At 38.4% G+C, this 16,502-nt stretch overlaps 1 protein-coding gene across 2 annotated transcripts in view; it reads left to right on the top strand.

The window, feature by feature from the left end:
* LOC132819726 (echinoderm microtubule-associated protein-like 4) overlaps positions 1 to 16,502 on the top strand; it is a 292,630-nt gene that overhangs the window by 260,504 nt on the left and 15,624 nt on the right. For both annotated transcript variants that reach the window (XM_060831410.1, XM_060831409.1), the window contains 2 exons: positions 7,834 to 7,921; positions 16,207 to 16,305. In XM_060831410.1, the coding sequence (XP_060687393.1) occupies positions 7,834 to 7,921; positions 16,207 to 16,305 (187 nt within the window). The remainder of the gene's footprint in view (positions 1 to 7,833; positions 7,922 to 16,206; positions 16,306 to 16,502) is intronic.

Genomic DNA, 16,502 nt, shown 5'->3' with positions numbered 1-16,502 from the left:
CATAGCAATTTTCTTTTTTGTTTTGAAATGCTTCATTCTATTGTTCCAATAACCCATGAATTATAAAGACAAATTAATGACTTGTTCAAATTGTTGTGCTTAATGGGATTAGTTTAACATGTTTTAACGTGTTACACACAGGATTACAGATTTAAAATTGGCAAAGATCTGAAATGATTTCAGAAAATATTTAGATTGAACAGTTTGTGAAAAGAGCGTACTTCCTGTAAAAATGTCAGCACTTCATTGATATGTTACTTACAGTGAGTAAACTCTTGCCAATATCTACCTCAATAATTTTGGCACCAATGCTCAAACAAACACGTTAGGTATGGCTAGTTTGTGAAGAGTAGATTCTCCAACCAGTGATTAATTGGACTCTCTTCTCTCCCCTCCCCTCCCCCCCCAAAAAAATATCCTCTCAATTATTTGGATTTTTTTTTAATCTACAATTGAGAGTTCCCAGATGTGTTCAATCCCAGATGTCTTATAAAGTCTCTTTTAAAACCATGGTACCCCATTATATTCTGGGTCCTTTATTAATGCATGATTAATATCTACCCAGAACGTTGTCCATCTTTCTCTTGCTTTCTTCAGTAATTTTCCATTCTGTTCAGCCAGGGAAAAGATATTTATATTTTTGCTGGAGCAGGGTGCTTCACCTGATTTTGATTCAGGGTCTGTTCTTCATGATTAGGTACTAGAATCTTTGGTGGCTTGTTTTAATGTCTGTTTTCCTTGATAGCATTTTTTGGTCCCGATTTGGCTATTTCTGAAATACTATGATAAACCTGTTTTCTGAGTCCTCATCATTTTATTACAAAATGGTGGTAATGTCAATCATTTCCTTGAATTAATTTTAAAGGGTTTTCCCGCGACAGTTAATAGTTGTAACTTCAGATATAAACTTTTGTCATGAGAAGCATAGAATAGTTACACGACAGAAGACGGCCACTTGGCACCCTTCAAGTATCCCTGCAATTAAATTTAGTCAGTCCCAGTCCTTTACCCTTTTTTCATGTAGCCCTGCAATTTTCTTTCCTACCTAGGGCATATTTGCCAGCCTTTTAAAATCCAGCATTGATTCTACCACCTTCATCACTTCAAACATTTCATTCCAAGTCTTAACTACTTGGCTGTGTAAAAAAAATTTCCTTCTGCTTGATTCTTTGCCAATCACTAAATGTGTGTCCTCAAGTTCTCAACCATTCTGTCAATGGGAACAGCTTCTCCATCTGCTTTGTCTATACACCTCATGATGTTGAGCTCCTCTTCGAACTTCCTCTCAATATTTCCCTCTCCCCTCTTCTCCATCCCCCCCCCCCAAAAAAAAAATGCTTTCTGCACCTTCTGTAAAGCCTTCAGTTTTTTTAAAAAGTGTGATGCCAGAATTGCACACACTCAACTTTGGTTGAGACTGAACCAAGGTTTTGTGAAAGTTTATCATAACTAACTTGCTTTCACATCTACTCTTTATCCAATAAAAAATTTTTTAACCGTTTTCACGATCTGTCCTACCAACTTCCAGTGAGATGTGTGCCTACCATCCCTGATCCCCTCTTTTATCCCGTGCAACTTTAGGATTATATTCATTCTTCTTGTTATCCCTAATATATCAATTTGGTTTCCTCTTTAAATTTTATTTGCCAGATAATGTCTCTTTCTACCAAACTGTCTGCCCTTTTGAAGTATGCTAAGTTCCATAGAGTCATGGCACAGAAGGAAGCAAGTTGGTATGTCCACTCCATGCCAGTTCTACAAGGAACAGTCCAGTCAGCCTCGCTCTGTTACCTGAGCCTCAGACCGCTAAAGGTTTATTTTCGTCAAGTGCCTGTCAAATTTCCTTTAGAAATCATTGATCATCTCTCCTTCTACCATGTTCCAGGTCATTACTTTGAACTGCGTTTTTAAGAAAAAATGTTACTCACATTCTCCCCTGCATTTGTGCCTAGAGACTTTATTTGCATCCTATTGTTCCATAAATAGCAAATAGGAACAGCTTTTATTTGTTTACCTTACGTAAATCTGTATAACCTTGTAGACTTCTGTCATATCTCCCTGCAGATTTTCAAATCTCTAGATTTTTGAACAGTAAAGGAATTAAGGATTATAGTGATGGGGTGGGTAAGTGGAGTTGAGTCCATGAAAAGATCAGCCATGACCTTATTGAATGGTGGTGCAGTTCGATGGGCCAAATTGTCTGCTTCTGCTCTTGTCTCTTACGTTCTTTTGTTCTATGCTGAATTGGTCTTCCACTTCAGGATGGCAATCACGATGAAAATATGTGAATACATCTTTGTAATTTTGTTTTCGGATCTGTTTAACAATAAATGGCTTTATGCCTTATAAAATGCTGCACACCTTTTCTACTCCATGTTGGGTTACTAGTACAGGTGTCCCCCATATCCGCGGGTGGTACGTTCCAAGACCTATCACAGATACCGCGGATAGTAGCAAAACCTATTATTTAGATGGGAAATTTACTTTCCCAGGAGACCCCTGGAATTATTTCTGGAAAGTTCTATGTAATATTTTCGGGCTGTGGTAAACCGTGGATAACTTAAGACCACAGAAACCGAAACCGCTGATGAGGGAGTTCCACTGTACAAGCTTTGAACTCCTTCAACTGAGGTGAATGGATTTTGCTTAGTATTATTATTTAGAATTGTCTCTTCCTACTTACTATTGCATTGAATTCTCAATTTGGTTAGCTATGATGGTTTCATTTTTGGGTCATCATCTTGAGCAATTTCACACAGGTCTGAAAAGCACATTACGTTGCAAGTAGCACCGCAGTCTTCACCTTCTGTAGCTAACAGTCTAACAGTCAGAAACTATTTATCAATAGACTCTTTCAGCCCAATATTTCCTACTTGTGGTATGACTTGATGTGATTCTTCAGAATTATTATCTGAAATTTCTCCAGCAGCCATCTTCAGCAAAACACTTGAAGTGCAAGTGATTCACTTTCTTGGAATTGCCTTTCCCATGCTGAATATGTTTCCTTTAATTTACATGGTGATCTCTACGTTAGTTACATTCTGTAGTCTAGCCTTGATCTTTCTGCTGATCCTTCTGGAAATATTTCTTCCTTTTCTCTGTGGTTGCACACTTGTGATACCAAGACTTTGTCTTAGCACAATGCAAACTTCATCCGTTCTCCCATTAATACTGTCCAGTTGATAATTGACAGACTGACTAAGTATGGCTTTGCATTTTTCCCTCCTTGATCAGCTGGAGAGGAAAGGGCACTAGAAATGGATCTTCTGTACATTTGTAGCTTTTTAAGTAGGTTTTTCTTATGTCAGCAGATGTGCTGTGATGGCATGACCTTCTGTACGTAAGACAGTCTGATCTCAAATGAGATCATCTCTGTATTGCTCAAACTTGCAAGATTGAGCTAAATATCTTTGTGCAGTTGTGCACTGATCTGCAGTATTCTGGGTCCGCAGACTCCACTCAGTTTGAATTCTGTTGTTCAAAAATACTGTTCTAAAATAACATTTGTGGGTAATTCCAAGTGGGTTCCAAGCCTTTCAAGATTTCTTCAATCTGGCTTTTCAGTTCTTCTGTGAGATCTAAGGTACAATGCAGTTTGTCACCCTCTTTCCCCAAAACTGATGAGAGTTGCTACTCCTAATTTTTCAGGTTTTTCTGTCTAACACTGTGTGGTTACCTGCTAATTTTGCCATTCAGACTGGAAGAAGATCCATTTCCAGTGCCCTTTCCTCTCCAGCTGATCAAGGAGTGAAAAATGCAAAGCCATACTTAGTCACCCAGCAGTGCAAAGTTGCAGACTGAAGTTCTAATTATTGTTTGCTGTTCCATAAAGTAGATGGCTGTCTACAGCTATCAGAGTCCACATTTCATGTGCTGGCTTTTGAGGCTGCTCCCTTCGTGACTGTCAGTGCAACATAACTACATCAGAGGTCATGTGAGTGCTTCAAGTTGCACCAAATAGTGGTGACCAGAACTGAATGCAGTAATCTACTTGGGCCTAAACAGAGCTTTATAAGGGCTTAGCATAGGTTTCCTGCTTTTGTACTCAGTCTCTTTCTTTATGAAGCCCAAAATCACATAAGCCCTCTGTCAAACCATCCTGCCTCCTTCAAAGCATGATGCCAGTGTGTTCCCAGGACCCTCTTTTCCAGCATAATTTCAGTGGTGCACAACCTGCCAGATTTACTTTCATGCCATGTGTTGTAATGTGTATCTCTACGTATTCAGTATCTCAACATAATTCAGTCCACAGGCTTAATAAATCAGTCTTCAAAGCGTGTTCTAGATTTTCTCAAATTTATACTCTACTAGTTTGTTCATTGTATTTATTTTATTGATTGCTGCTCGTCAGTACTTGAACGCAATCATTGTGTTGTCCAAAGTTCTTAAATTTTTTATGAAAATATATTTTTGTTTGAATATGATACTCAGAAATCTTGATTCCTCCTCTGAATACCCAATAAATATAATTTGGTAATTTTCAATAAGCATGAATAGTCACAAAGGTTAAATCTCTGGTTTTCTTAAAGAAGAATCTAGCCTGTTCTCAAAGCTCAAATTTCAGCCAAAGGAATTTTGTACAGCTGCCAAATTTCTCACAGACTGGAAATAAACTGCTTATGATTGTATAAAAACATTTAACTTTTGGAATTCAACTTCTAGATTGCAGGGAAATTAAGCAATGTAAAATGATCTGTGAAGTCTGATTAACTGAGGAACTTTGGCATAATTTTTACTAAGAGCTCATCATTTGAGCTATCTGCATATCAACTTTGAGATAAATGGCATTTTTGTTAAAACATGCAAATATTGTGTTAGTATTCAGGCTGACAAATAATCAGTTATATTCTGTGAATAATATATTTACAATTTTTGCTGATTTTACTTTTTTAATTTGATGATCAAAGTTACCACACAGCCTGTGATTAGCATGCAAATCCACAGCACACAAAACATGAAGCAGAGAAACCAATGATGTCATGTATTTTGATTTGACCGTGGCAATGTGTCAAATGAAGAATGGACTCTGTAACCCATGTCTTGAGTGTCTTCAGCACTACTGGAGAAAAAGTTAGATTTGGTATCTGTGTCATTAAAATTTTCTTCAACAAAGTGGCCTGAGGATTGCTCTCTTAGAATCTGTGTTCTGTAAATTTCAGTTGTGACTACATCTTGTTCTTCTGTAACAAAGATTATCAAAACTATGGGTATTAAGATGGAGAGGAGTTCTCAGCAATAGGTGAAAGTTTGGGAGTAGAGATGGTTGTTCCAAGTCCTTGGTTTTCTTATTGTGTTTTTGGTCTGTCCTAACAACCCAGTGTCTTGTACTTCAGGAGAGTGCAAGGTGAATCTTATATCTGAACCTTCTCAGTTATAACTCCTATTTCTACTGTGCCAGCAATTCTGAACCTTGTGTTAGTTGCTGATCATATCCCAGCATTATAATTATTTTTAATAATGTACTATAATGAATCAGTGCTGCAGTGAGTCAAAGAAAGCCAGCAAAAATAAGTAGATGACCAGATGATTATTCGTAATGTAAAATCTTCATTCTGCTTTCTGTAGTCTTATTGCCACCTCACAACAAGCCCATCTCTAGTCACTATTCATTCATTTATTGTGAACGTTTATTAAAGTTTTATTGGTAAAAGTATGTAAACTGACCTGCTTATACATTCCAGTTATTTTGAAAAGCATGATCCTCTCGTCTGTAAATCTTCAGATTATATTGGTGCAACTGCTGGCTGGTCTGCACAGATGCTAGACCTTGAAGACTGATTAATTGTTGTGTCTTTATGAATTGTTTAAATTTGCGTGCAGAAGAATCAGTCAGGTCAATTTGGTTTTCCTTATATTAAATAGAAGCACAGTATCACTGAATTTAGTCTACACATACCTATCTTATGTCAAGAATCACCTTGAACATCATCAATGAAATGGGTGCAGCAGTGGTATCAATTAAATATGAACCACAACATGATTAATATTTAAAAGCTTATGTTGCAAGATCATGATTTTTATTTTGCTTGACAGTCCTAAACTAGGTCATATCTTTTTACTTTGTCAGGTTGGATCCTATCTGCAGTGTTTAAACTAGTTTCTTTTAAGTACATTTATTGTTCCTCAGCTTCCCTTTTACAGCTAAGGAAAAATCACGTTACCCCAAAAATGTAATACAGGTGAAATTTAGCATTGATAGCGTATTGCTTTACAAGATAAGTAAGTTGTACTGTGCTAAAGCTGTTGTTTGGAAAGATTGACGTGGTTCACTCATTTTGTGTAATAGATTTGTCTTAAAGCATGCGGCAGAATTTCTCAAATGAATAGTTTGCATTTTACAGCAGTCTGTAAAAAGAACAAAGCAAGCCTATAAAAATTCATCTGCAACTGAAGCCTTTTTTTCCCTTGAAAGAATCTATTAAGCATGTCAGGTTTTATTTACTGTTCTAATCTTTAGATGGTGTGCAGACACATTTTGAAATGAAGGTGTGATTTCTGTCCCTTGTCTAAAGCAGAAATATTTCATATGCTCATTCTGATGTTTTGTAAAGAGATTCCCAGTGTTTGGGGAATGGCAGACATATAGTGATATGCTTTTCAATAGGCAGCTAGCCCTCTTCTCATGTCATTATATTTGGGCAATTTTATTTTGTGGGAAATGAGATTCAGAGGTAGACTCAGTTTAAATGCGAATGGCTAATTAAAATTTTAGATAAAGTCAAATGAAAGTTGCACCCAGTTTACTATGTTCAGCTTGTCTGTTATTTCAGATGGAGATTTGAGGTGGTGCATTAAAGCACTCTGAGAATGGAAGCCACTAATCACCTCTTACTGAATTTTTAGGGGAAAATTGATAGAGAATATTAAAATAAGGAAACAACAATTATTAAAGCTCTTTGAAAAGCTCATAATGTCCATTCAAAAATCCCTATGACTCAGGTGAAATCAAGGGGAAAGAACAGAAAAGTAACTAGCAAAAACAAAGGGAATGCAAGTAGACTACTGGAAAGTAACGAAAATGATTTCAATCTAGTTAAACCTGATATAGAGATGAAACAACATGTGATGAATGCAGTGAGCCACTGTGCCATTCTAATGATACCATTACAATTGTCAGTGTTCTGACATCAGGGTGCACTGCTTGCTGATCACCCTGATGTTCTTTTCAAACCTTGCTACAAAATGTTTGATGTATAACACCACACTTCTCGCAGTCATGTTTTAATAGCACTGTCTTAGTTTCTTTTGTGAAGAAGAACCACTTCAACTATTGTCTGCCAAAACCAAGTTTGGCTGTGTCACTTCTTTTACATCTGCTCTGTCTGACATCCCTCCTTAGGATCTCTTTCTTTTGTTCCAAGCATCACAGACATGTGAAACTTATTGATACTAGAATTGGTGCAAAGAGTAAAAGAAAATTTGAACAATGTGGACAAAATCTACTGAGAATCTTAGTGCCAAAAAAAACAAAAATAATTAAAGCAGTTCAGAAAATGACAATAGTTTCCAGATTGAATGTATTTACTAGTGTCCTTTTAAGTCAGTTGTTTGCTTGGAGTGGGTGCTTCCTACATAGCCGACACCCAAATGGAGAAATAACTTCTCCATGCAAAGTGAGCAGTTCTATCAGAACTCCTAACCATTTTTTTGCTGCCTTATTTAATTTCTAACACTAAAATGGGCAGGAAAAGTTAAAGTTCAAATGTATTATGGGCCAGCATTTTGAAGTTGAAGTGGATATCGCTTGCATTTCTAATTGTTTTTCTCAATTTAAAAATGCCGTCGGCATACGATCTATAAATTAATTTTATTATTTCTTTCCCCCCCCTTCAGGGACATTCCAGTTATATTACACACCTTGACTGGTCACCAGATACAAATTTCATAATGTCTAACTCAGGGGACTATGAAATCCTATATTGTAAGTATCCTGATATTTCTTCCCAAAAGTGAAAATAATGTTTTTCAGTTATCTTAAGATGTTCGTAGGTATTGTTTTTGTTCTTTGGAATAATATATTTTCTTTCAACCTGTGATCCAACTAAACAGAAAATTTGGCATCTTAATGATGACGGTCTTTCTACCTCAGAATTTATAAATTGTTACTTGAATACTTAGCCCTATTTTGTAATCCAGGCACGGAACCAATTCATTGTAAGTTACCATTGAGCTATTACTGCCAAATTGGAGTAAGGTTGCTACAACTTCTGGTTCTGTGGGGAATCCTAAATTTCTCAGACTGTGTATGTACAGTCTGTACTAAACTCTGCCAACGTAGTGGCAGCTAACATATTTCAGTGGCGCACGTTTTGTTTACGTTGTTACCCATTCCAAACTCCCAAGTTTCAAATGGTTGCAAATACATTTGAAAGTATTTGTAACATTTCATAAATGTCACTTGTCTCCATTTACAAATGTTTTAAACACAAGCAGACCAGAATTTTGTAATCACAAGTTTAAAATTAATCTGAAATGGTATGCAGTAACAGTCTACAGATTTCACAACTTTGCCTGAATGTTCGCCCCTCAGCCTCCTAAAACTGTGACAATAATTACTGCTTACAGTTATGTTGCTCCATTTTATGCAACTAAAATATCCTAAAGTTTATTATGAACAGTGGCAAACATCAATCAGGAACTGGAAGTATAGTTAAGGGATTGATTTTAAATGTATATAGTTTCAAGAAAGAATGCCATTTGGTCCATTCAGCCAATGATCTGAGTCACATTTACCAACCCTGTTCTCATATCCCTTCATTTACCTATCCAAAGTAATCTTGAGTCTTGACATAGTATCTGGCTCCACCACTAACCCTGGAAGTGAATTATTCATCCTTTCAATTCTTTGCAATTGATTCTATTTTTTTTCCTCTGCTCTAAATTTTGTATATTTACTTTTATCTAAATGGCTGTTAGGTTAGACCTCTCAACAACTGAAAACTATCTGCTTCTGTCTACCTGTGACCCATTTTTTAATCATTTAAAGTGCTTCCAGAGTCATACAGCATGGCAACAGACCCTTCGGTCCAACTAATTCATACCATGTTCCCAAACTAACCTGGTCCCACCTGTCTACATTTGGCCCATATCCCTCCAAATCTTTCCTATTCATGTCCTAATCCAAATATCTTTTGAACATTGTAACTGTACCTGCATCCACCACTTCCTCTGGCAGTACATTCCACGCACTGGCCACTATGTTTTTTAAAATAAAAATTTGCCCCTTGTGTCATATTTAAATCTTTCTCCTTACAAAAATGCTCCCTAGTTTTGAAGTCCTCCACCTTAGGGACTTTATCTACATGATTTTTATAAACCACTGTAAGGTCACCCCTCAATCTCCTACGCTCCAGCAAAAAAAGCCCCAGCCTGTCCAGCCTCCTCTTATAACTCAAGCCCTCCATTCCCGACAGCATCCTGGTAAACCTTTTCTGAATCTCCTCCACTTAATATCCTTCCTGTAACAGGGTGACTAGAACTGTACAAGCTACTCCAGAAGTGTCCTCACCAATGTCCTGCACAATCTCAACATGATGTCCCAACTCCTATACTAAAAATGTCTTGGCAATGAGGGCAAGCATACTAAAATGTCACCATAACTACCCTGTTGACTTGTGATGCAAATTTCAAAGAACTATGTACCCGAACTCCAAGGTCTCTGCTCTACAGCATTACCTTGGGGTCAAAATTAGAGTAGAAAGGTACCGCAGGTCAGACAACATCCGAGGAGCAGAAAATTCAATGTTTCGGGCAGGACCCCTTCATCAGGGATTAGGCTGGGAGCCTCCGGGGTGGAGAGATAAATGGGAGGGGGGTGGGGGGGGGGGGAGTGGGGCTGGGGAGAAGGTAGCTGAGAGTACAGTAGGTGGATGGGGACAAGGGTGATAGGTGGCCCTACTTTTAATTGTATAAGTCCTACCCATGTTTCTTTTAACAAAATGTCATACTTCTCATTTATATAAATTAAACTCCAATCTGCCACTCCTCAGCCTATAGATCCAGTTGATCAAGATCTCTTTGTAGTCTTGGATAGCCTTCTTCACTGTCCACTATATCACCAATTTGGTTGTCATCCACAAGCTTGCCAACCATGCCTCCTATATTCTCATCCAAAATCTTTTATACAAATGGCAAACATAAGTGGATCCAGTAACGATCCCTATGGAACACCATTGATCACAGGCCTCCAGTCTGAAAAACAATGCTCCATCACTGTCCTCACCTCCATAAAGTCAATTTTGTATCCAATTGGCGAGTTCACCCTTATGTCACAGTAACTTGAAGATCGCGTTTTTTTTCCCATTAGCTAATGGTATGTGTCACAGGTTGATCGTTTTGAGCAATAGTTGTAGGTGCGATGCGAGGAACTTTTTTTTAATGTATTGATTAGTGAATACCTAGAACTTGCTGTCTATTATGCTGATTGAAGTGATGGCAAAGAATGATTTGAAAAGGATAGTAAATGGACATTTGAAGGAAATCAATTTGCAGCTGCACAAAGGACCAATTGGACTTGATGAACTAAATGGCTTCTTTCAGTGTTGTAATGACTATGTTCCGTGCTTAACATCATACTATAAGAGGAATGTTCAGGTTTCAGTCATAGGGTTATAGTCATTACAACACTGAAAGAAGCCATTTGATATTGTCAGTTTAACAATATCAGAAGGTAAAGATTTAATCAAAGTACTCAAAGTTCCAAATCTGCTTGTCAGTTTAACAAAGCAAACTGAACATGAAACTATTATTTATTACAAATAAATCAACTCTAACTAAAGACAAACAAAAATGAGTTATCAACGTCACTGTATTAATTATTACTTGACTATTTAGTTCCCTTCTTAACTCTCTGCACAAACAGGCACAGAAGAACAAACAAACCTAAACATTATCAGTGGAGGAAAGCATACTGAGGAGAAATGGTTCGGTAGTACCAGGATTCAATGAGGGTTTCACTTTGTTCCCCAAAACCTTCTGTTCTCCAATCATCTTATTCCCAGATTCTTTCACTATGTTTGTAGGAAACACAGATGATTGGCACACTAATTTTGAAGTGTTTTAGTCACTAGTTAAGAGCAACAGCTTACAAAAACTAGTGGTAAAGGATATCTAGTTGTCATGCGGGCTTTGGTTACGTCATGGCGAAAAAGCAAGATCTATTCTTTTCAGGAGACTTCTCTTCCTGTATTGTGTACACAAACTGGCTCCTGGACAGGTGAACAATCACAGTTGTCATTCCATTGCTGACATCAGCATTCGTACCTTGTCTCAACTGGATTGTGCAATAGTAGTGTGTCACTGGGCAAAGCTTACTCTGAATGTGCACGCATACAAACGCGCATAGAACTGTACAGCGCAGGAACAGGCCTATCTGCCACAGTGTTGTTCTGGATGTGATGCCCCCTCCCCAGAAAAAGTGTGCCCGCAGTATTAGACATTCTGAGGAAAAAGATTCTGATTGTCAACTCTATCCATGCACCTCATTTTATAAACTTCTATCAAGTCTCCCCTCAGCCTCCGCTACTCCAGAGCAAACAACCCACGTTTTTCTTGCCTCACCTTATCCTCATACCTTCTAATCCAGACAGTATCTTGGTAAACTTCTTCTGCACAGTCTCCAAAGCCTCCACAGCCAATAGACAACAGGTGCAGGAGTAGGCCATTCTGCCCTTCAATCCTGCACCACCATTCAATATGATCATGGCTGATCATCCTTAATCAGTATCCTGTTCCTGCCTTATCTCCATAACCCTTGATTCCACTATCCTTGAGAGCTCTATCTAACTCTCTCTTAAATGAATCCAGAGACTGGGCCTCCACTGCCCTCTGGGGCAGAGCATTCCACACAGCCACCACTCTCTGGGTAAAGACGTTTCTCCTCATCTCCGTCCTAAATGGTCTACCCCGTACTTTTAAGTTGTGTCCTCTGGTTCGGCACTCACCCATCAGCGGAAACATGTTTCCTGCCTCCAGAGTGTCCAATCCTTTAATAATCTTATGCCTCAATCAGATCCCCTCTCAGTCTTCTAAACTCAAGGGTATACAAGCCCAGTCGCTCCAGTCTTTCATCGTAAGGTAGTCCCGCCATTCCAGGAATTGACCTCGTGAACCTACGCTGCACTCCCTCAATAGCCAGAATGTCTTTCCTCAAATTAGGAGACCAGAATGCACACAATACTCCAGGTGTGCTCTCACCAGGGCCCTGTACAGCTGCAGAAGAACCTCTTTGCTTCTATACTCAATCCCTCTTGTTATGAATGCCTGCATGCTATTAGCCTTCTTCACTACCTGCTGTACCTGCATACTTACCTTCATTTACTGGTGCACAAGAACACCCAGATCGCTCTGTACTGCCCCTTTACCTAAATTGATTCCATTTTGGTAGTAATCTGCCTTCCTGTTCTTGCCACCAAAGTGGATAACTATACATTTATCCACATTAAACTGCATCTGCCACGCATCTGACCACTCACCTAACCTGTCCAGGTCACCCTGTAATCTCCTAACATCCTCCTCACATTTCACCCTGCCACCCAGCTTAGTATCATCAGCAAATTTGCTAATGTTATTACTAATACCATTTTCTATACCATTAACATGTATTGTAAAAAGCTGCGGCCCCAGCACTGAGCCCTGCGGTACCCCACTGGTCACTGCCTGCCATTCTAAAATGGAGCCGTTTATCACTACTCTTTGTTTCCTATCAGCCAACCAACTTTCAATCCAAGTTAGTACTTTGCCCCCAATACCATGCACCCTAATTTTGCTCACTAACCTCCTGTGTGGGACTTTATCAAAAGCTTTCTGAAAGTCTAGGTACACTACATCTACTGGATCTCCCTCGTCCATCTTCAGAGTTACATCCTCAAAGAATTCCAGAAGATTAGTCAAGCATGATTTCCCCTTCATAAATCCTGTTACTACTATCCAGATGTGTCGTAATTTTGTCCTTTATAATAGACTCCAGCATTTTTCCCACCACTGAGGTCAGACTAACTGGTCTATAATTTCCTGCTTTCTGTCTCCCACCTTTCTTAAAAAGTGGTACAACATCAGCCACCCTGCAATCCACAGGAACTGATCCCGAATCTATCGAACTCTGGTAAATAATCACCAACGCATCCACGATTTCTCGAGCCATCTCCTTCAATACCCTGGGATGTAGACCATTAGGCCCCGGGGACTTATCAACCTTCAGACCTAACAGTCTCTCCAACACCATTTCCTGGCAAATAAAAATTCCCTTAAGTTCAGGTCCTTCAGCTGCTGTTACCTCAGGGAGATTGCTTGTGTCTTCCCCAGTGAACACAGATCTGAAGTACCAATTCAATTCTTCTGCCATTTCTTTGTTTCCCGTAATATATTCCCCTGTTTCTGTCTTCAAGGGCCCAATTTTAGTCTTAACCATTTTTTTTCCCTTTCACATACCTAAAAAAGCTTTTACTATTCTCCTTTATATTTTTGGCCAATTTACCTTCCTACCTCATTTTTTCTCTGCATATTTCCTTCTTAGTAATCCTCTGTTGTTCTTTAAAAGCTTCCCAGTCCTCTGTTTTCCCACTTATCTTTGCTATGTTATATTTTTTCTCTTTTAACTTTATATTTTTCGTAACTTCCCTCGTCAGCCACGTCATCCCATACCACCTCCTAGGATCTTTATTCCTTTTTGAAATGAACTGATCCTGCATCTTCTGCATTATACATGGAAATATCCGCCATTGTTCCTCCACTGTTATCCCTGCTAAGGTATTGCACCATTGAACTTTGGCCAGCTCCTCCCTCAAAGCCACACGCCTAACCAAACCCTTGTGAAGCTGTGACATGACATCCTGACTCTTGCATTCCATTCCCTGTCCAGTGAAGGCAAGCATCTTCATTGGCCACCCAAGTAGATAGGGTGGTACTTTGAGAGCTAGGGACTTGAACCCCAAGATCCCTTTGTACCATCAGTTCTGCTATAATGCAGTAGTACAGTTCTCGTGCAATCCCATGTTGTAAGAAAACTGTGTAATATTAGTAGCATTTAAAATCTTGAGGCCAGAATCGCATTATAACCAATGCATGTTTTAAAAGTTCATGCTTTAGAAACACTGTCCCCAATTCATCAGTCACGTTATAGCAAATTTGTGTGAACAAAACACTCCATATAGCAGAACGACCTGTATGCCAACACTATTCAGGATCCTACCATTAACTGTATACTTTTCCTCAACATTTGATCTCCCAAAGTGCAGCACCTCACACTCACTTGGATTAAGCACCATCTGCCAATTCTCTGCCCATATATGTAACATCTTCTGCTGTATCCTTTGACAATCTTGTATGCTGTACACACTCCATCAATGTTCGTAACATCTGCAAGTTTACTAATCCACCCATCTATATTTTCGTCCAAGTCATTTGTATATATCACAAACAGCAGAGATCCCAATACAGATCCATGTGGAATACCCTGGTCATGAACCTCTAACCAGAAAAACACCCTTCCACCACTACCCTTTGCCTTCTATGGACAAGCCAATTCTGAATCCATGTGGCCAAATCACCATGGATCCAATGCATCTTATCTTCTGAATGAGCCTACCATGAGGCACTTTGTCAAAAGCCTTATTAAAATCCATGTAGACACCATCCACTGGTCTCCTCTCATTAATCATCTTTTGCCTCCTACTCAAAAAAACATGCAACTAAGTCTGTAAGACATTACCTGTCCTGCACACAGCCATGCTAACTTCCTAATTAGGTTATGCTTTTCCAAATGAACATAAATCCTATCCAAGAATTCTCTCCAGTAGCTTCCAAACCACCAGTGTGAGACTCACTGGTCTGTAGTTTCCTAGATTATCCCTACTTCCCTTCTTGAACAGAGAAACAACATTAGCTACTTGCCAATCCTACAGGACTTCTCGAGAAGCTAGCAAGGAAACAGTGATCTTGGTCAAGACCCCAGCAATCTCCTCTCTTGCCTCCTTCAATAATCTGGGGAAGGGATATCAGGTCCTGGGGACTTATCCACCTTCATGTTCTTCAAGAGACCCAGCACCATTTGCTTCTTGATGTCAAAATGTTCTAACGTCTTAGCATGCTTAACACAAATCTCACTATCCTCTATGTCCTTCTGGGTGAATACCAACACAAAGTACTCATTTAGAATCTTGGCCAGATCGTCTGCCATGGCATCTTAAGTATTGTTTCTGCCCCCGCACTGCATCACTGCTTGAACAAAGCAACTAAGGAAATTAACTCATGTAATTCATTATTAAAAGTGCAGGAGTTCCTTCACACAGTCTTTGGTTTAAAGACTGTTCCTTTCCCATTTTGGTCATCAATCCAAAATAGAGATCATTAAAAAGTTGTGGTCTTTATATTTTGGGCTTATAGAATCTTGATAAGCCTGAGTTGCTTTTATATTAGGCTGATTCTTCCTTAATGCCGTGTTAAGCTGGAAATTACCACCAAACCAACTTTCATTAAGAGATAATTTAAGTAAACTTAGAAATTTGGTCTGAAGATGATGAATCTGAATAAACATGTTTTAGTGACTGAGAAAAATGTAGGGGGGTGATCATAGATGATCATTTAGTATTTAGGTCAAACACTCTACCTCTTGGTTGTGAATCTATAATAGTTATATTTAACTCCGTCTTTATCATTGTCCAAGTATATTTTGAATTTATTCTGTTATTTAGAAAAAAGGTAGTAAATATGCAGTTTATTAAAAATAAATGGGTGTTTCTCTAATGCCTATACCTGATCTAAATTTTAATTGTTCCTTCTTAATCTTTGCACAATTGCATCCCTTCAGAGAAAGTTGGACAGCATTTGGCAGTCATTAAGCATAAGAGTGGAACTGGAGAGGGATCTTTGAATTTTACGATTAAGTAAACTTTGGAGAATCATTCCATTGGCATAACCAATGGGATGAAAAATAATATTGATATAAAAAGATTTAAAGATAAAAATACAAGTTTATTCACTTTGTGTTGATGAATATTTCACTTGTTCTTATCTGGTGTTTTAGCTCAGGGGTATTCCAAAATGGATGCAGAGGAGTTCATATTTTCTTTCTTAATTTCAAAATGGCTACTATAGGCTGGGTTTATGAATCAAAAAATAAAACTCCAAATATAAAAGAAGACTATTGAAAGTTTAATAATATTGCAAGAAAAATGTGTTTTGACTAATCTAAAGGCATTATGTTTTTAGGGGATATTCAAAATGGCTGCAAGCTGATCCGAAACCGCTCCGAATGTAGAGATATGGAATGGTATACATATACATGTGTCCTGGGCTTTCATGTTTTTGGTAGGTAGTTGCATCACTACATACTATTTGGGACTTTACTACATCTGTAAATCATATGCAATTCATACAATAATAATGTAAAGTATAATAATTGCTAGTGTGTGTTTTAAGTCTGTTTAAAACACCATATACTGTTGAAGGGATACAACAAAAATTTCATCTGAAGTATGTTATTATGGAAAGCATTTGAGCGGGGG

The sequence above is a fragment of the Hemiscyllium ocellatum genome, chromosome 10, assembly GCF_020745735.1.
Source record: "Hemiscyllium ocellatum isolate sHemOce1 chromosome 10, sHemOce1.pat.X.cur, whole genome shotgun sequence".
In the NCBI taxonomy this organism is placed as follows: Eukaryota; Metazoa; Chordata; class Chondrichthyes; order Orectolobiformes; family Hemiscylliidae; genus Hemiscyllium; species Hemiscyllium ocellatum.
This window is presented reverse-complemented; position numbering and strand designations above follow the sequence as displayed.